At 32.9% G+C, this 22812-nt stretch overlaps 1 protein-coding gene across 8 annotated transcripts in view; it reads left to right on the plus strand.

Annotated features, from left to right (window-relative positions):
* The window catches only part of Klhl13 (kelch like family member 13), a 199852-nt gene that overhangs the window by 133767 nt on the left and 43273 nt on the right, over positions 1-22812 (plus strand). For all 8 annotated transcript variants that reach the window (XM_004872142.3, XM_004872137.3, XM_004872138.3 and 5 more), the window contains one exon: positions 20383-20524. In XM_004872142.3, coding sequence (XP_004872199.1) covers positions 20383-20524 — 142 coding nt within the window. The remainder of the gene's footprint in view (positions 1-20382; positions 20525-22812) is intronic.

The following is a 22812-nucleotide window of genomic DNA, read 5'->3' on the forward strand; positions in this document are numbered from 1 at the left end:
TATTTACATAGCATAAAGCACTTTTTAAATTGTGTTCTAGTGTGATATGGGAAAAGTGGAGTATCTTAAAGACAAAAGATTTAGTATAAATAATATTTGGCCCCTGGATAGATTGATGACAAGATCCATGGTCTTTATTGAATAGATGTAGTCTTCCGTCAGCTTCAGGTTTGGACACTTGTAGGATGGTGTGCCATCCATGTGATTTCTGAAGGGATTGTCAACACAGAAATGATTCCTGGTGACATGTGTGTGTGTTACAGTGTGCTCAACCAGAAGGTTGAAGTTCAGCCACAGCCTGATGGCGTATCTCCTGGTCAGTGTAAACTGCATTAATAAATACTCTGCTCTTGACAGGTGCAAACTCTATAAATTATGCTGTCATTTTGCCTAAGTTAATAAAGCTGAAAGGGCAATCACATCCAAGTGGTTTTCTAGTGTTTTTGGTGTTCATTGTTTTAAAACAGCAAATGGTTCCTTTGGGCCAGTGTTGTAGGGTTAATGCATTGTTAGATTCTGAGGAAACACTGGAATAGACAGGACTAGCTGGCACTAGCAATCCTCTTTTCTTCAAAGAGGCAAGTTTTGACAATAATAGTATGGAACAAAGGAGAAAGACAATTAGGTATGAAATACTCAGTGCAATATAAGTGAATTCTAGCATTGACATAAACTGTGGAATGTTTTCCTTACAATTTTACCTTTCTCAAGCTAAAAGACAGTGAGTGTTGGAGAAATAGATTTGTCTTCCTTTGCCCTCTGCACTTGTATTTAGTTAATATCCTGTTTATAATTCTTTTAATGTGTAAAATATATTTATAGCAAATGCCAGTAGCACAGTATTTTATAGCAATTTCTTTCTATTATTTCATCAATAAAATGTAGTCCTTCGTTTTGCCAAGGAAAGACTGTGCATACTGTATAAATTCTGCCTATTTGTGGCAATTCTAAAAATAGACATAATAAAATGTTTTCTAATTTTGACTTTTCTTTCTCCTAAGTCTGTTTTTTGTTCCAATTTATTAAATCAAAACTTGTGGCTTGAGAATTTTTTTCTTATATACAAATACTTCTTAAATTGATGTCAGATAAAAAAAGAATATTTTGTCACTTTCATAATTACTATTTACATAAATGTTTGCTTGTATGTCTGCTTAATTTGTTTTTATGCATGTGCACAATGTAACAAAATTATGGGAAGAAATAACACAGCTAATGCCTAAGAGCAATTTTGCATTAGTCTCTTAACTTTCATGGCATTTTCTTTGGGAATTTGCATTGTCTGAACTTGAAGAAGGACAAGCTTGTCATTTATTAATGGAAAAATCATAGCATTTAAAGTGACTTTATAGGTCATTTGGATATTTCACACTCCTTTAATTAATGCAGGAATGTGTTCAGTGATACTTCTTAAAGGTGGCAGTTCATGTCATCCTTGAATACTGTCAGTGATGAAAGCTCACTCTCTCACCAAGGCAGCACCCTTCATTCATGGACAGCTCTTCTTACACTGAGCAAAATTAGTTCATCCTAGCTCTTATTTCCTGATCTCTGTGTGGACTTATGAAGCTGTACAGCAAAAATATATATTCTCTAGCATGATCAGGCTTGAAAACCTCATGTGTCATAGTGTCCATGCCCTTCACTCTCTTTGTTCTCACCTGGATAGGTTTTCCATGGGAATCTTTACATGAGATACTACATTTGAATATGATCCCCTGTATATGATTCTACTAGAAAAAGACACTTCTCTCCTTTGAAACAGATTTCTTCTTGTCTAAAATAGCCTCGGATTATCTTATTTTTTAATTATAAGATTTATAATAACCCCTTGTGAATTTAGAGTTTGCAAACTTCCTTCTGGGAGGTTTATGGTTGGATTGCTTGCTTTTCATTGTCAGCCTTTATTCTTTTAGTTGCTTAAGATCTTTTAGTCAGAGGAATACTGGAAATATGTAAATAAAGTTAAAATTTTGTCTTCAAGCTTATATTGTATTTTAATGACTTTTTGAAACCATTTACTATAATTGAAAAATACTTTACACAAGAAACTTATAAAGGCAGTGTTTCTGTTTTCTGATATTTTAAGGAATTTTACTTGTCAATAAGACAAATAAATTGGTCAGTAATACAAATAAATTGATAATTTACTTGTCAATTAATCTAATTTTTATACTTAAGTCAATGTTGTTTACAAGTACACACCCCCAAAACCCACTTTTCCTGGAGGGAAAAGAGATGTAATTGCTAATCTCCATACCACGATGGGAAATCCAGAGTTACTAAAAATTCTGTACATTCAACTTGACATCTAAAATATTTCAGTGAGACCTATGTAGTCAAATTCAGGGGAGAGGGAGGGATTAGGAAGAAGTAAGAGATGGGCAAATATTTTTGCTAATAACTTTATTTCAGTTAAAGAGCTAAGAATTGTAAGCACTGCATATGATATTTTAAATTGAAATGATAGCCATGGTATGATGCTTTAGTTCTTCAAGGCTGAAATTGATATGGTGAAAACATGATATACTTGGTCAATCCACACATAAAGAAGTTCCTGAGTAATTCACTTTTGAAAACGCTGAACTCTTTTTCAATCACTTTTAAGTTAAAAATATCATAAGTCAGAAATTTAATACCCCTTACCTACTCAGCATTCCAGCTTCCCAACACAGTGTACTGTAGCTTGTTGGTTGTCTACCCTTGTGATGGTGTGGCAGAGTGGGAGGTGCAGCTCCCTCCTGCTATTTAGCATCATGAGAGATTAGCATGCTGCCTGTGGCTAGACTGGGAAAAAGTCAAAATTCAGAATTTGAAGTGTTTTTTTTTCTTTTTACTGAATAACAGTTGCTTCCATACCATTGTAAAGTCAAAAACTTGTGAGTTAAACTATCATAATTTGGGGAGTGTCCATACATTAACTGTATAACATTCAGAAGTTACTCACTATAATTTTCCAGGCATTAATTATGCAGAGTATTAGAGGTATACTCCTGATATTCATTTGAAATGACTAATCATCTTGTATACAATCATTATTCATAAGCAATTAAATTGCTTAACTTATTTTACTACTGTGAAAATTCTGAACCATGACAAACAGATTAAAATTTTTGTTCACTGTACTTTCAGTATTACAGTGGATTTAAGGGCAATGAAAACACTGCAGAAAAAATGTGTCTGTGCTAAATGAGGAGGCATGAATTGAAAAAAGGTATTAGATTTTAAAGTGCATATTGTACAAGATGGAAAGTGAAGCAATTTATGCATAAACTTATAGTATCTTTTTAAATGAGAAATGAAATATCATTCCTCATGTTAGACAAGGGATAATTTATTGTTTAGATGCTTTATACCAAATCAGGGTATATATAGTTCCATCCAAATAACAAGTAGCAAGATGGAATTATATTGTTTCCAATTATATTAAAATATTTTTACTGCTATAATTTACTATGATGAAGGTATGATTATGACTCATTTTTTCACATTTAGATTATGCTAAGACAAAAGCATGCGAAACTTCTTATTATAAGAAGTTATATGGTTTGATGAAGAAGTGAAATAACATCCTCCAATAAGAAACCTTAAAACTTCAATTTTTTATGTATATGAGATTCTCTAAATTTCATGAGACATATTTATTCCCAAGTGTAAAATGTTGTGGTTTAGCATCTAATACAACTTACTGAGTACTGCTATAAAAGTGCTAAGCACTTTGTTCGATGCCTCCCCAAACTCTGTAATTGTATGTGTTTTCCCTACTTATATTTAAGGATGCAAGGTTTCAGAGAAGTTAATTAACTTGTTCAATATAATAAAGTAATAAATGAAGCCAGATTCAAACTCAGGACTCCCTGATCTCAAAGCTCCTGACTTCTGTAATGCTTTTACATTGTTACAGACTTTTGCTACTTTTATGCCATCTATTAATTATGAAATATTTCACTAGGATTAGAAGAAAAAGGATGGATGAGGAAGCTTTTATGGATTGCATAGTAGTATAGAAAGAAGTTAGAGCTTACTCACATACTTCAATTTGTGACTGGCTGATATGATATTTGGATTATCTTCATTGTCTCCTGATTTTTTTTGAAGCACCATTCCACCTTCATTTATTACCCACCTTTACCTTCCCTTGACAGTTAGCCACCATGGATAGTGCTGTAGCTGGTGAACTCTTTTTAGCATTTTTCAGGGGGTACTACTCCAGTTAGTATGTTTAGACTTCTTTATGGACACTGTTATCCCATTGCTTAATTGTGTACATGCACTTAATGAAAAAACTCTCATTTTATTATTTTTATATTGCTGCCATAGAAAATTACTGCAAAGTAATGGCTTAAAATGTTACAAATTTATCTTACAGTTTTTAGGACAGAAATTTGGTATTTGTCACACTTGTAAAGTCCTCTTTGCAATGTAGCAACATATCCACATGTTCCTGGGTTATGGATGTGCAGATATTTAGGAGGCCATTATCCTAACATGCCCATGTTGAACACCATCATGCTGGGTTTATAGAAGTACAGTAAGAAATTATTTCATTAATTCACGTGTTTCTAAAAGTTTTGCTTACTTATGACTAAAGTATATTTATAATCTCTGGGCTAGTAGTTTTGTTCTTGAAAATTACAGTAGTTTAAACATTACACAGGCATTTATCAAACCCTTGAAACAGTTTTTTTCTGGAAATCTTACTAAAAGTAAAATTACTCAGCTGGGTATGGTGGCACACACCAGTAATCCCAGCTATTGGGGAGTCTTAGGCAGAAGGATTGCAAGTTTGAGACCAGCCTGGGTAGTTCAGCAAGGCCTTTTCTCAAAACTAAAAAATGAAAAGTAAAAAGGCCACAGACATGGCTCAGTATTTCCTGGGTTCAATCCCCAGTACTGCAAACAAACAAACACACACCAACAATAACAAAACGTAGAACCCAGCAATAGTTTTATAATCTGGGATTGTGTTGAAGTATCATAAAAACAATTTTACTATTAGAACTTTTGTTATGTTCTAATTAAATAATTATTGAGTATATTAATCTTGCATATAATCACATGAAATACAGACATAAATAAAGACTAGGATGTTAATTTTTTTAAGCTTTACTATTTTTATTATTTATTTGCCCCCTTAAAATATAGGTTGTTTTGAGATAATTTTCATAGCTAAGTCTCTTTTTAAAACCTAATCAGCAGTAGTACCACCTTTTGAGAGAAATTGCAGAATTCATTTTCTTAATACAATCTGAAGAGAATCATTCAAAATTATTCCATTGACATTAAAGCTGTCTAAAAATACTAAAGTGAGTAGACTGCCTAATATAAGTTGGTTGATATTGCTTGCATTTTATTTAATTGAATAATTGAAAGACTATTTCTTTCTACCCTAAGATATTTTCAGTTTATTCAAAGGACTGGTCAAAATCAAATAAAACATAAAGGCCACTAGAAAGTAATAGTTTACAACTAGAAGTTTCTCACATCTTTCTAGAAAATTAAATAACCAATTTATTGGGATTCCTTAAGAAATCTTCATATATGTCAGTTGAAAATAAATTTAATTTAAATTAAAATGAATAAATTCAATACAACTAATAAACTTTCCAAACACTGAATTAGCCAAAGTGGCATACATACCATTATGTGGTCATTGCTCCCCTCATGCCCTTCAGTGCTTGGTCTTTGGCAAGTGAAGAGGAAAAGTATTGAAATTTGATTGTTACTTAGTTAACATTTGTTGAGTGAAATAGGAACAGTAAACTAGCACATGAGGACTGTCTGGTCTGTGCTACTGTTATTGAACATTATTATGACTAGAAAAGTGGTATTTTTCAACCTTCAGTCAAATGTGGGAAAGTTCTGAAAGTTAACTAACTCTCTAGTCACTGACTGCCTTCTATTATTGGCAGGTTCAGGAGCTTCCTTGTATTTTAGATTTAAAAGTGTTAAATATTGCATTTTGAAGCACTAAACTTTGAGAGTCAAACACGAAGAGAATGATGAAATGGGATGGCAATTTCAGTTGGATGTGTATGGGCAGTTGAGCTAACCTACTATAGTACTTGTACCATTCTTCTGCCCCTCCTCTCCCTCTCTTCTTCCTTTTCACATTAAAATCTGCAACTGCAAGTAGGTCTAAAAACCCTAAATGATTTTTATTCACTATTTACAAGGTATCCCGGTATCCCATAACATTCTTTATTTTAGCTTTTTGTTTTTCTAGTTTCAAAGACATAGAGTTTTTCATTGATAAATAAGATAAGACCTTGAAATATTAAACAGAGCATAATTATTTGCTTCAAGATTCTTTGAGTCCAAAAATTAGAAAATATCTTAGAAATCATTTTTTGGGTCATACCATATACTTTAAAATGTCTAATCATTCTTCCTCCATCTGTGTGTATTTCTATTTGATAATTTAACCCTGTCAAAATTATGTTTCCTTTTATAAAATATCCAAATTAATCAGCTATATTATGAATTAATGTTGAAGACCAGTTTGCTACAAAACATCAACTAGATATCTTTTTAGAGATGTGATCACACAACAGCTTTTTCTTTTCCTATGGTGAAACATGTTCTTAATTAAGTTAGTATGACCCTTAACCGTGATATATCAATTTCAGTGGGTTAAGAAATGCCTATATGGCCACAACAGATGAATGGATAAAGAAAATGTGGTATTTGCACACAATGGAGTACTACTGTGTTGTAAAGAAAGATAAACTTGAGTCATATGTATGAAAATGAATGTATCTTGAGATTATAATGTTAAGTGAAATAAATCAGACACACAAGCTTAAATATTGCATGGTTTCTTTTATATGAGAAATGCAAATTATAAATAACAAAATAAAAGATAGATAACAGGAACTACAGAAATCTTTCTCAAATGAGAAGGAGATCAAGAGATCGGAGCTCAGGAAAGGGAGGAAAAGAGGAATTAAGATGTATTATGTATGTGTACCAAATCAACACAAGAAATGTGAAATTAGGTACTGCAAACAGGTACAAAAAAGAAAAGAAATGCCTAGCAGGTTAGTAAAGCATGCTTCCCTGAGTATATGTGGGGAGTCATGAATTTATGATCTTGATTACTATATATGATCCCTCATCTATTCCTCTTTGGCATTGTTCCCCTGCCCTGTTTCCTAGACAACATAAACTAACTACCTTTACTCCATCATATCCTTCAGCCATTAGGTTTCTGCCTTGGAGCTGCCAAGCATGTACTGAACCTCTTAAAGCCATGAACTAAATAAACCTTTCTTCCTTTAAGTCGTGACTATTGGGTATTGTGTCTTAACAAGAGGAAAGCTGACTAATACAGTTAATTTGATATAGCTCTAGTATGGATTAACCTACAAATTATTTGAAATAGAAATTTGGAAAATGTATGGATGGTTTGGATTATAAATAGATTATTCGGGGCTGGGGATTTATCTCAGTGGTTTCGCTGCCTGCTGCACAAGCGCAAGGACCCAAGTTCGATCCCCAGTACCAAAAAATAAATAAATAAATAAATAAAATAAATAGATTATTCAGTAGATAATCCCTTAGCATTACCAAATTGAAGTGATTTTTCATTCATTATGAACACTTTCCTACAGAGTATAGCATCCATAATCATTTCTGAATGATTCACAGCTAAAGAGAAATTTATGCAACTGGAATCAAATATTTGATCTTAATTAAACTGGAGACCTGGATCATTAGCATCTTTCCATAGACATGTTGCCAAAGTATATAAATAGATGCAATTACAGACTGTGTTTTTTCAAATGATGTGATGTTCTATCGTGTCATCATAAATTTTGGCTTTCTTGCATGTAGCTATAATTGCAGATTGTAGTTTTGAATAGTGCATATTGTTTGATTGCTGATCCAGCCTTGCAAATAGCCTGACCCAGAAGAAATAATCCTTTAGTATAAGGGTAAAAAAAGTTGGTGTTATTTATTTTTTTTAATTTGGTACTAGTATGCTAAATGTGAACCAATGCCCTATGAAGTAGGCAACAAAGTTTACAATTAATTTTTTGTGGTACTTGGGATCACATCCAGGGGCATTCTACCACTGAGCTACATCACCAGCCCTTTTCTTAACTTTTTAGTTTTGAGACAAGGTCTCTCTAAGTTGCTGAGGTGGAACTTGAAGTTGCAGTCTTCCCGCCTCAGCCTTCCAAAGCGCTGGGATTACAGGTGTGTACTACCATGTCCAGCTTCAATTGATTCTGTTATTGTGGTTTGTATGAATTAAACAAAATAATATTTGTACATAGATAATGATAAGCATCTATAATAATTTTTAAATAATCTAGTCTTCTGGAAAGTATTTCTTTAACTGTGATCACATAGCAAGTAAGTAATATGACTACTGTTTGTTTTCCTATTTCTTATTGCAGTGCTTGCCATTTAGCAGATGTTCAAAAAATGTTGAATATATGAATGAATTTAGAGAGAGTAGTTTTAGCCCTGTGTGGATTTCTTCACTTAGTAGTGCTGAATTTCTTCATTTGATATGTATAGAAATATATCACAGCCTCATTAGAGATGTTATGGCTATCCTTCCTATGAAAAGAGCTAATCCAAAATCCAGCATCTGTTCATTGCTGATGACAGTACCAGTGACCAAAATACTTTAATTAAGGTGCATCAAAGTATAATTTGATTAAAAAATAAGGTTATAATCTGTTCTAAGATTGAAGCTACTCTTAAAGTTCAGGATTATTTGATTTATTTTAACATGTGGTTTATCATGACAGCAAAAACTATTTTATACAAATTTATGTTTTGAAGCTATCCTGGTTATACTTAAATGATGATGTGTTTGGTGTGGATAGTTTGATGAAAGGAGTAGCTGACTAGGAGAGAAAGAAACCTAACTAGGTGTTGGGAGCAATAAATTTACAATTAATACTCAGAAATCATCCACATTTACTGTCCTCTGAATTTTTATACTTGAGGGCTTTGATGTAATTGCCAAGGTTTTGCAGATATTAGATGCAAATTAAATGAATTTTCTTTCTATTAAAGTGTTTAAATAAAATGTTTTCTCCACATTATTTATTTGGCAGTAGAAAAAAGGAATAGCTGTAAATACAAAAAAGTAATATACTCTAAAGCAGATGATTGTTACTTTGAGATATAAATTTGAATTTTTGTTTATTCTTTAATCATTAAATATATACTTGTTAAGAACAATTTGCTGGAATGTGCAATTATTCATAGAGGGCAATGCTAAGAAGTAGGATTTTGTTTTTGTTCAGCAAGTGGTGAGTCACTGAATACTTTTGGGCAAGGGAATGATTTTCTGAGCTATAAATACAATCAGTGTATAAAACAGCTATGCCATAATGGCTATAAAATTTATAATCATAACTAAATCCAAGTAGGCAATAATAAAGGCCACAAATATTGTAGAGGTAATGAGTGTAGAAAGGATAATATTCTAGAATTCATCATGTGTTGCAAACATGTACTGTACTAATAAAAAATAACATTCTAAAATTATCCAGTAATCTTTCTAAGTTGATTAGACATAGGGAGATGGGCAAGAAGCAGTGGTCAAAGATAACTGAAGTATTTTGATGATAGCAATTGTCTTCTTGAATCCAAAATATTCTATGTATGTTTCTCTTGAATGTATGACATCAGGGTACATTTGAAATTCCTGAAATTTATTTGGACTGATCAAGCTTCCAGAAATGGTCATTAAGAAATATGTAGTTGAATCCATTTCCAGGTAGAGTATGTTAGACTCATAAAAAGATTGGATTTTGAAGATTTTAAAATGATTATTACTTCAAGAAGTAGCTCATGGAGATAGAGAGATCGATTTTAGAGTAGCGTTTTCCAACTAATTGGGCTGTTTTAACATCTCAACTCTGTTACACTCACCTACTTGGTGATTCTTCTGCATTTTCCTACCATTTGAAATTCATAAATTATAACTCGGGTTTGAAACACTGATTTAAAATCTGTATGCATGGGAATAAAGGAATTCTTTTCTCCAGTTATCTCAACAAAAGTAAGGTAGTATTTAATTACTATTTCACAATTCATAGATTGCTTTTAAAATATATATATATATATGCATAATCTGAAAATGCTTCAATTATTTTCTACCTAAAAATTCCTTTTAAATTACTAAGAAATTTGTATACTTGATGCCTACTAATGTTTATTCAAAATGATATGATCTGTTTATATGATATAAGTTCCACCTAAGAACAAATAACCCTCTTTAAGCCAAAGGTCATGGTGTTTAAAAAAGAAGAAAACACCTTACTCTTAAAGAAGCAAACTCCTCAATGACTTGTAATCAGAAAAACATGACAAATTTTATTAAAATTTTTAAAAGTTTAGATAATCAAATATAGTCGTGGAATGAAAATACTTTGCCCAGCTGACTCCTTTCTCAGAGTTAATGCACAATGGACAGACTTATAAGTGTTTTTTAGTAGAGGAATTTTTTTCATATTAGGAAAATTGTCTGTGGTTAGATTGTGAAATTGCTTTATGATATGGAACAGAACATCATGGTGATCTTAGTTAAAATAGACTTTAAGAGTGTAGTAAAATGGTGGGTCTTGATGACATCTTAGGAGAAAAATCCAGTATCATTGCTAGCATTAAATACTACATGTGTCCATGAGCAGGCAAGTGGATGGTGAGAGTAAATATTTTTTTATTCCAGTGATAGATATATTGCTTTATGGGGAACACAATAAAGAAGGATAATTCCAAGTCTTATAACAAAGGCTTATGAAAAAATACTCCTAAGTGGTGAGGCAGGTATTTAAAAAACTTAAAAAATGATTTTCATATAAAAAAAATTCTGTCAGATCCTTGCTTCCATAAGCTCCATTTCTGAGATAAGCTTGAGAGAACTACCCTATGAGTGAGTCCCAAACTCATTGCTTTGAGAGCCTGCTTCTACTTTTTTGTATTATCCACCCATATCTTAAAAATGCTGGTTGCCATATTAAAAATAGATTATTAATTTGATGTGGAAATTGTATGTAGTCATTGAAATAGCAATTGGCTATGTTATTGTAAAATTAAGGCTGTGATTTGTTATATTTATTGTGATCTTTGAATACATAAAGTCAGTGCGACTCTTAGAACTGTCAATTGTATTTCTTAAAAATGATCTGAGGTTGGAGGAGGCAGGACTGAGGAGAGGGGAAGGGGAAGTAAAAAGGATCAGGATGCAATATGTATATGTAGCAGTTTCCCACAATGAATGGTTTTTTTTTTTTTGCACTTTATTAAATTCTTTTATTGGTACATTGTAGGTATACAACACAATTACATTTCTCATTGGGAATTGTACCTTTACATAATGCATCTTGGTTCTTATTTTTTCCCCATTCCTAGCCCTCCCTTCACCCCCTCCACCCTTCCCTATTTACAAAGACTTTATTTCCATTTCTCCCCATTTTTCCTTTCCCTTCTTTCCTTTCCCCTGCCCCTCCCACTACCCCTACCCCTTTGGACCTTTTCTTCCTATTTTGCATTATCGATTATTCACAAAGAATGTTTTTATTCTATATTTCAAGCATACTCATACAAAAGGGGGGAAACACCATAATCCCTTAAAGCACCCATGTCAGGGGTTTGGTAGGAATCATGCGGCTGACTTGATGTGGAATTCAAGGATTAAGTTCCAAATTGTTGGAGAGATAATTTGGGACAAAAATTCTTTTCTACTGAGGAATATTACAGTGCAACAGAAGGTAGTAAATGGCCAGGGCTTATAAAATTCCAGGCATTTCAGTGCATTATTTCGTTTACTCTTCCTATCAACCTCGAGGCTGACTTGATGAAAATCTCCCTTTTTTTGCCTCGAAAATGGGGATAATAGTAATGGTTTTTACGTGCTTTTGAGAATCAAAAGAGTATATGTACCAAGAAAAAAAATGGAATACAGTATTCATTACACTGTAAGTCTTATTTCTAGAGATTTTTTTTTTGATGTTTCCTTTTAAAAGACAAATAAACATTCCCTTAAATCAAGACCTGGTCTTGAATTATTGACTTTGTGAAGTTGAATATAACTGGGAAATTAAGAAAAGGATAGGGTTTTTCACCACTTCTTTACCATTTGATTAGTGGTTCTCCTGTTCCCATATGGATTATGTTTCAGTGATTTCTAACTGGTTTTGAGTTTATGAAATTTGCCATTATAATAAACTTTAAAATTGAATAATTTGAAAGTTTGAATATTTAATGAACTGAAACTTTAGGCATACAAATCTAAATTTGTTCATAACCTGCTTTTTTACTCAAATGCACCATAACGCATTAGTCATATTTCAGAGTTAGTGAGCTACAGATAATGGGAATAAAATGACACCTTGGTTAACAAATGCCCTGAAAAAAAAACCTTTGTCAAGGGTTGGCCTGGGTGTTGAGATGATTGGAGTGCCCATTCCTGTTCCATCATTTTGGGATTGGAGAAGGAGAAGACAAGCTATTTGCTGCAGGCATAGAGAGATTTCTCAATGGGCAAGCTGCTGCTAGTTGTAAAGGGGGCATTCTGCTACAGGGTTTATGTACAGCCAGGCAATTCTAACTTTTCTCTTATGCACTGGGATAGGAACTGTTGACAGTGATGAGAACACATGCTGTTTCTCCCAGCCCGCTGCTACATATTGCCATCTTCCCACCACCACCACCACTTGTGCATTCTCTCACCTTATATCGCTTCTGAAAGGCAAGTGAAGCTTTGGCTGTGCTTTTTTTCATAGTAGGTATGGAAACAACTCTCAGCACTTCTTTATTTTCCTTACTCTTTTATTTGCACTTAAGGAAATAGAGTGGATTATTACCTAGCTTATCTGTCTACCATCCGTTCATCCATCTATCTATCTCTATACCTGTCTACACATCTTCCCATACACCTATCTTGTTTTTACCAGAATATTTCAAGAAATGTTAAGAATGAAAAATAATATATAAATCAAGCTTCTTAAATAGAAGAATATTTTGGTCGTGATGCATAAGACTTGGATGTAGTTTAATTAATACGTAGGTATCACTTCTCGGCCTTTTGGCTAAGATCAAGTGTAATTAGTACATAGATATTCAAAGGGGAAGGGAGATTGAAGTCTTAAAATATGATAATAAAGGAAATGTTAATTTTAATCATTTTCAAGGACAAGATTGAGATATTCAGTGGAAATGTTTTCAGGTTTGGATAACTAACTTTCATCCTGTTCCTGTTGAAGTTATCTCATGGAATATCGTTGTCATTCCATTTGTCTAGGCCAGTTCCCTCATCTGTGTCATAGTGTTATTTCTGTGATTGTGATCATTAGTGTCAGAATTCATAATCTGTTCGTTTAGATGTTGATATCAGTAATATAAAATTCTCCCTAAATTTGATCTGAGTTGTATTCTAAGATATACTGCCTCTTTATTCCATATGTGTTAGGATAAATTTTAACATTGGTATTGTTTTTATAAAAAGAGTGGTAAAATGGGTAATTTTATTTATTTTCATTTTATAATTTATTTTTATTTTGTATTTTTTGAGACAGGGTCTCACTGTGTTGCCCAGGCTGGCTTTGAACTCCTGGGCTCAAGCAATCTTCCTGCCTCATCTTTCTAAGTAGCTGGGACTTCAGGCATGTTTCACCTTGCCAGCCTTAAATACATACATACAAACATACATAAATACATACATCTATACATGGAATTGTATATAAGAACAATTGCTATGTTCATAATTAAGTGATACAGAGTGACATCACAATACATGTATACAATGTGTAATGACTAGTTTGGGGTAATTGATATGTCTGTCACCTCAGACATTTATCATTTCTTTGTGTGGTGAACATTCTTTATCCTCTCTACTACTACCCATTTTGAAATATGTAGTTAATTCTAACTATCCTACTGTACTATGGAATATTAGAAGTTATTCCTCCTACTGAACTTCATCCTGTACTTCTTAGCCATCTTCTCTTCATTTCCCCACCCTCACCAAAGCAGGTAATTTTAAATTGAATTAATTAAACCAGAGAATTTTTTCCTTTAACAGAATATATCTCTCTGATATCCCCCTTGTATCTACAAATTAAGAATTGACATGTGACTTGCTTTATAGTTTCCACTGTCTGTTATTTTTAACATTTTAGGCTTTATGTAATGGGAACAAATGGGTTCTAAGTTCAGATGTGGATTCAAATAGTTATGAGATTCATGGTGAGGCCATACCTCTCTGAGCTTCAATTCCCCATCTTTAAAATGGGATTGTCATGAGGATTAAATAGCATACTAGAATGTGCCTGGCACAGTGCCTAGTACACAGCAGGTGCTAGGTAAATGATCTTATTCCTATGTTAAAACAGACATGAGCTATTTGTTAATGTGATTCTATTTTAAATGTGATATTCTGATGCATATAAGATGTGTGTGCAATAACTTCTTTACTTTGGAAAATCATTTTACAATATAATCCAATCACCTTGATTTTTTCCCCTCTTCTGTGGACTTTGGTATTGTACAGCAGAAAAGAAAGCTGTGGAAAGAAAGCAACTATTTTGTGAAATATTGTCTATGACAGATGATTCTATTAGTGAGATCATTTCAGGTATATAATAATGTACTTACATTTAAATTGTTAAAAATACAAATAACTAACCAAAGTATTGTCCTTGATTCCTTCTAAGCAAAAACTTTGTTAAAGAAATAACACTCTCCATAGTTTCTTAAAGAGATTAATTTATGCCTTATTAAGAGATTGCTATAATATTTATAATTTCCTCATGTAATGATACTGTAGACATTTTAGTTAAATGACAAATCTTTCAATACTTAAAGTTTTAAGAGGTTTTTTAATTCAGTGAAAATGTCAGGCTCAATTTATAGTTGTTAACTTCAGGAGTTACAAACTTTGTTTCATTTTTATTTAAAATAATTTCCCTCAATTTTCAGAATGAAAATTGAATGTTTGTATGTACATGCATGCACAAATTTGTATTTATTGTTCAGTTTCTGGGAGATTGGTGAAGAATAGTAGAAAACCTATTAATGCCTTTAGAATTCAGTAAGTACACATACTTTGAATCTGTCTTAAAACCAATGAGAAATGACTTCTACCATCTTAAAGTTTTAATTCATTTCTAAAGGGTAGAAGGAAATACCTTGACAGATTTAGCACTCAAATTCAAATGAATATGAGAACAGGTGGCAAAATTTCTCCTCCACCTGCTATGCAACTTTATCGCAAGAAATGTTTCATTTAGCAAATGCTGCTGCTAGCAGACACTTCTCTGTTTCAGAGCAGAAAAACAAATGGAGGGGGAGTACTTCTTTGAAGAAAACCTTTTTCTTGATTTTCTTTTTAAATTGTGAGTGTGAGAAATATGTATTTTATTTTCCTGGGGAATGGGTGGTGGAAAGCATGAGCCAGTGCCTTGATTAACCAACACATTTTATATTATCATTAAACCACTCATGACTTTCTTGCTTTTGTTGTGTCATTGCTGTTCTTGTATACTAACCCACTGGCAGTAATTTTCAGTTAAGATAATATTATTAAGCTGAAAACTTAAGCTATTTGTATAATGCTTATACACTAACTCAAGAGACCACGATTTTTGTTACAGTGAAATAATGTTCTTAGGATACATTATTAGAGTTTACCTCTGTAAGGAAATGGTGGCAAGAAGGAAACATTATAAAACTAATCAGTAACTAGGAGAAAAAGATAAAGGTGGTATTCATATACTTTTATAGTTTTAGCTTCTCATCCATTTTTTTCTCTCAAAAATTACCAAGAAATCAGGAAAGTATAAAGAGCAATGTTTTATTCATAGCAGTATTTAATGTACTGATCTTTATTTGGTGTGAGCAAGATGGTGATATGCCAGTGCATGGGTTAGCACATATAACCTCTCTTCCAAGAAGAGTCTTCTATTTTGTTGTATTTTCATGCTAATAATTTCAAGAAGCATTAAAATGTTCCCTTTTCTAAGTGAATGAAATTTGACTTCACCTGGTTTTCTGTATTGCATGGTGTTTGCAGTTGTAGAACCACAGAAAATGAGATGTGCATTTTATAATTTACCAAGATGACATCTCATTTTTTATACACAAAAGTACTGAGTTCAGTGGATATGGGGAATTTTGGGGTAGAAAGATGGAGGAGCTTTGAGAGACTATTTGTGGCTCTGGACTCAATGTAATTAATAAGTGCTCCTCCCTTCCCAATGGAGCATACTAATGAACATCTCCTAAATTATGAAAATGAATTGTTCTTTATAGAGCCTCTATGAATTTGTACTTCTATATAACTATTCTTTGTAGAATAGCACAGCATTTTTGCTGTGGCCCACCTACCAGGACATAAATGCTATACATACATAATCTTTCATTTTCAGGATGTTCATTATAAAAAGAAAAAGACCAGATATATACATTTAGTAATTTTAAAAATTTTGTTTCAAATATCCATTTGGATGAAACATTCCATGCAGACTCTAGAGACTTAATACATGTCTGCACTAGCAATTTTGAGTGTGTCTTCTGCTGTAGTTTTGATAATTTTATAGTTTAAAGAGAATCTTTATTTTCATTTACATATTCTAGAATACTGATGAGGTCGAACATGCTTATATCTGTTAACCATTTGTACTTCCAGCTTTGCGAATTATTTGCTCATATCATTTACATATGTTTTCCTTGTGGTAATTGTTTAAAAATGGAAATTTTGAGGCAAGGTTATAATGTTGACATCACTTTGTTAACATATGATAAATGCTTAGACCTTTTTTTCTCTTTGTCTTCAAACAACAGTGCAAAGAAATACCATAGTCTGTATATGTTCAGTTTAATCACATTCGCAGTGCTTTCAATGAAATAATTACAGTGCTTCTCTCTCTAATCTAAAGCTTTTCTAAAAAGTAATTGTTTTCTTTAAGTAAGCACAGTGGACTGATTCATGCACACTTTGTGAAAGATTGCATTTGTGCTATGTGGTTGATCATTGTTTTGGACACAAGATGTGTTAATGGGTAGGGGTGGGTTGGCAGCAATATGTAATGTATAGGACAAAGTGATATTTAATTTTTAGAAAGAAAATTCATAGACATAGTCTCTGTCCTGAATAATTTTGTAGCACTAATGAAATGTGACTATTTGGACAGGTTTCACCAGATTCTAACTTAGTATGTAAATATGAATCCAGATAATTGTTTTAAGCAGAATTAAGAAATCATTGTTCATACATGAGCATATATAAAGCAAAAACTTTACTATGTAATTGCCTTATAAACTTTGAAGCCATTAACTAATTATCCACAGTAAATCCTCTTTCAGATTTATGGGGGGTGGGTGGGGAGAGGCAAGGTAGTCTATTAAGTAGCCTTAGAAGAGTTAGTGCTAATTAATAATCCTCTTGTGTTATTGGAGTACTGACATTACTTCATAAAGTCAACTGGAGGATTGGGAAATTATTTAAAACATGAAATTGCTTGGGGAGCATTTCTTCAAGAAGTCAATCTCTCTATATCAGGATTTCTCGACCTTGACACTCTTGACATTTTTGCTTGAGATCATCTTTGACATACAGTACTGTCTTGTGTATTATAGGCTGTTTAGTAGAATCCCAAGAGATAATGCTAATTATGTGCCTCTCTTCAAGTTGCTATAATGTGAAATATCTCCAGATATTGCCAAATGTGTGTGTGGGGGGGTGGCAAAATGCCTCCTACTCCTCCTCCCCCCATTGCAAACCACCGGCATATACTATATTGCTATTAACTATATGACTTGAAAAATAAGATTTTTTAAAAAGTTTCTGTTCCTAGAATTACTCAGATAATTATTCCTTTAAGCATAGTCTGATATAATTGTGGCCTGGGGTGTGCAGAGACATGTCACCTCCTTGCAATGTTAAACAATGCTCTTTGCACGCAGTCAATAACCTTAATGAAAAGGAGATAGAAGGAAATAATGAATCTGCTAAGAAGGTTGCTATGGCATGTCCTGTTACTGATGCAGAAATGATAGGGAGCGTTTTGAATGGTAAAAAGTCAAAAGATACTGACAAAAAGTCATGAAGATGATTTTAGTGAAGGCTTCTCCAGCTTTTCAAGTAATTAATTAGAAAGTCAGCCATATTATATTGCCAAGAAAGGCTGCATTTTCACATTCTACTTCTCAATTGTAAGAGCAAAAGACAAATGACAAGTAAACATGTTGTTATCTATAGTTTTTTTTAAAAAAAACAATTTCCAGGCTATGTCATAAGGACAATGTAGTTTCAGCTCTCCTCCTGTCCTTTTTGAATCTCCATTTTTATTAAAAATGATAATTGATGTCATTTAAGCACTGCATAATAAAGAAATATCTTTGGAATGATCCACAGAAATGAGATTCTGTATTCATTCAGGATATATATTAAGCCTCTCATGCCAGGTTCTGTGTAGTGAATACAGAAACTAATAAAACAGTCTGCTTGAATGTTCTATTAAAATAATTCTGGATGAATAGAAATTTTCGGAATATTTTGAGGAATACCCAAGTCACCGTCAATCTATTTCTGACATTTCCAATTGATTCAGTAATTTTAAATGCCTGTCCACAAAAGTTATTAAGAAGTGTATGTATGTGTATGCCATATGTCATATATGTATTGTGTTTTATATATATATATATATATATATATATATATGTAATTTGATTCTTTTTAAAGCCATTTCTGAAACTCTTGTGGAAGGTTATATTTCTTTTATGCTTGTTAAAATCCTATTTAAATTATTCTTTATTAAATATCCATGAGTTAAATAAAACATGGTTATATATTATTAATTCATTTTTTTGGTTATACTACAGCTCTACTATCATTAAGAAGAATTGATGTCACCCTTAAGGATAGAACTGTTGCTAATTATTGCAGGATTTAAAACCATTTGGTTTGGCCGGGGATTTAGCTCAGTGGTTCCGCCACCTGCCTTGCAACCTTGCAACCACAAGGACCAGAGTTCGATCCCCGGTACCACAAAAAAAAAAAGAAAAGAAAATCATTTGGTTGGTTTCAGAATTCAAAAAGCAGGATCTTTACATGAGGTATGATGTAAAGATCCTTTTGCTTTTGCAAGCTGATCAGCTCAGGTGATAGGTATTATCGGGAAAAATATGAAACATTTGTGATATTGAATAGTCCAGTTAGAAAAGTGCCTAACTCAAAATTTAGGCAACTACATATAAATAGGAAAAGTGAGGTATACTGAAGTCCATTCCCTTCATTCTCCCCTAATAGCCATTTTAACAAGCCATATTATGAATGCACAAACCCAGTTCAAAGCCATGGCCTCTCTGATGTTAGGCAAGTGATCCAGAAGGAAAATTTTAGCCATGTATACCTAGGGAAACACTAACCTCTTCAGAATAATGAAAGGTCATTCCATGATGGTCAGTTTTTAGTGTAAATTAACCAAGGCCCTTTATCAAATATATTGTCACATTCTCTGGGTGGCTAAGTGACTTACAGACTACAGGTTCTCCCATCCTTTCTATGGCCCCTGAAGAAATTATTGTTATATTACATATAAAAATATTCTGTATTTATTTATTATTCATTTATTTGAAAATGTGAAAATACTATTAGACTATAGCCTTTTAGCTAAACAATCCCAAAATAAATGAGATAATGCTAGAAAAAGAAATTATTTCATGTGTAAAGTTTTGTTTAACTGAAGTTGATTAAAGCTATTAATAATATCAGAAGAGGAAGTAATGTGCTAATATATCACACTTACTCCTTGACTTTTATTAATGGGAGCTTTGGAGTTGGAATCAGATTAAACCTAGATTCAAATCCTGACCCACCCACTTTATTAATGTTATGACTCTTAGTAAGTTATTCTTAACCACAATTTTGCTTGTGACCCATACCCCTATTAAAAAAAGATAATAATAGTATCTACTGCATTTCGTTATTTTAGGAATCAAATGAGGTAACATATCTAAAATTAGTGGCATAGTGACTATTTAATAAATGGTAGCTGTTGGTTTTATCTTTCTAAAATTAAATGTTTCAAATTATATTTAATTGCTACCTGAACAGTAAAATACAAAAAGTAAATACTGTGGCAAGAAAAAAAAACTCCTTGTGATTATTGTTTCAAACAGTCTTTTAAGTTAATTTCTCAGTTCTTGTCTTTATTTCCTGTCGTTGGAAAGCATTTTACAAATGTATACTTCTGCGATATGGAGTGTTATGAGCCAAAAATACAGTAAAACAAAACAGCACATTCCATAGTCAGATGATTGGCAATAATGATTATTTTTCTAAATAATCACATTACTGTGAGTTATATAGGTTTTAATTTGCCTTTCCTTCTGATTTTAAAAAACTTTCAGATCTCTTGTGGAAGAGGAAGACCAACATATGAAATTGTCCCTTGGAAGCAGTGAAATGGGCCTCTCTTCCCATTTGCAGTCTTCCAAGGCAGGAACTACACGCATCTTTACCAGCAATACCCACAGTTCTGTCGTGTTACAGGTAATCTAAAGTGTGCTTTGGTAGTATTTACATATCTTAAAATACCCCCTAGGGGTTTTTTGATCTAGAATGTTCATAGTAGGGGAGGTTGTGGGTGTGAAGGGACAGGGAAAGGTATGTATGGTAAATCTCTGTATTTTCTGCTCAGTTTTGCTGTTAACATAGAACTGTTCTGACAAATAAAGTTTATTACTTAGAAAAACAAAACAAAAATCTCACCAGAGGAGAAATTCTAATGGAGGAATGCATACCTACCTGAGGTTAAAAAATTCCCAGAATTCATTATTTTGTTTGTATGAAGGGCATCTTTCTACCACGTCACATTCTAAAGAATATCACATTGTGCAACATTGGCTGTCCATTACATAACAGCGTGAGTAAATATCACAAGGTTCTTACACAAGCCTTCTAGTTCCTCACTCACAACCTATTCTACTGTCATCTTTGTAACAGTTCTAAACATCATATTTATTCATTCCTAAAGATCACATTAATTTATTTGATCAATTCACATTGGCAATAGTAGGTGTGGGAGTAAGGATGAGTACTGTTAAATGCAGACTGATAGGGGTAAAAAATAATAACTAACATAAAAGTCGGGGACAGAAAGCCAAAGAGAGCACAACAGCATTCTGGAGCTATTTAGCATAGGAATTAACATACCAAGTCCTTCTGACTATTGTGGACATTCATTGAACCTATGTGGCTATTACTGGATTACAGGACAATGTAATACTAGATTTCAGAAATGCCTTTATATATACTTAAATTATATCAGTCTTCTTTGTTTAATTAGATTAAAAGATCTTTCTAAATGTATCTTTAAATGAACTATCCCCATGTGGAGTTTATGCATTTCCCTGGTCAAGAACCATTAAAATAGAGTAGTGTATAGTATAATGATGAACAAAGCTTATATTTGATGTGTGGCCTTGGTAATTTTGATGGAATTTTAATTATGATTTCTTTGGGTTTTGTTTTCCTTATCTCCAAAATGTGACTCTTGACTAGGACATCACTATATTCCCTTCTAGTTCCAATCTATGAATCCAGTGAAACCCCGTTTCCTAATATCCCAAATTTCTAATGGGAACTGAGTTCTAAGTTTCACTGTCCTGTGAGCATCATCAACAGAAATGTGCTGTATAAATGGTGTAAAGATTGGTTTTCAAGGGGATGGGAGGAAAGAAAAAAGGGTCAACCAGATAGGAAAAACGTGGGGTTAAGAAGTGTTTTGGATAGCCGGGGATTTAGCTCAGTAGTTTTGCCTCCTGTTGCACAAGCGCAAGGACCCTAGTTTGATCCCCAGTACCAAAAAAAATAATAATAATAAAATAAAAAGAAGTGTTTTGGTATATTAATACACTCTTGCTAAAGAAAAAATTTAAAACAATAGAAAAAATAAAAGACAGCCTTATCTCTACTATACATATATCCTATGTATACCCATAATCAAATATTCAAGTCAATTATTGTGGTCCTGCTAATGTAAACCAACTGATGGTAGCTATTATAATACAATGAGAGATTTATAGCAGTGATTCTCAAATTTTAGTGCATGCCAGAATCACAAGAAGAGCTTTTGAAAACAGTGAGTCCTGGCAATTGGAAGGCTGAGGCAGGAGGATCACCATGAATTCAAGGCCAGTCTGGGCTTCATAGTGAGTTCAAGGCAAGCCTAAACTACGTAACAAGACCTTGTCTTGAAAAGTGAAAACAAACAAAACAAGCCAAAAAAACCAGTAAGCTCCAACTCAGAGTTTGTGAATCAAATGTCCTGGGTAGTGCACAAGGATTTGTATTTCTAGCAAATTCCCAAGTGATGTTTCACATCCAGAAAACATACAGTGATCTCTCAACATCCATATGGGATCAGTTCCAGGACTCCGCATAGATACCCAAATCTGCAGATGCTCAAATGCCTTACACAAAATGGCATAGTATTTGCGTATAACCTATGCATATCTTGCATACTTTAAATCACATCTAGATTATTTATTATAGCTAATATACAATGTAAATGCTATATAAATAGTTGTTACACTGTACTGTTTAGGAATAATGACAAGAACAAAGTTTGTACATGTTCATTATAGCTTCAATCACAGTTGATTTAACTACATTTTACATCTGAAAATGATTGAACTCACAGATAAAGAAGCTACAAAGCCCAAGGAGGGCCCACTGTACTTTAAACCACTAATTTAGGGGCAAGGACATTCTTCCACCAACAGACATAGGCCTTTTTTCTCTATACGTATATTATGTAGATTATAAATTATTATTAG

The sequence above is a fragment of the Heterocephalus glaber genome, unplaced genomic scaffold (assembly GCF_053883595.1).
Source record: "Heterocephalus glaber isolate CG9 unplaced genomic scaffold, H.glaber_assembly_v1.0 deba00001730, whole genome shotgun sequence".
NCBI lineage: Eukaryota > Metazoa > Chordata > Mammalia > Rodentia > Bathyergidae > Heterocephalus > Heterocephalus glaber.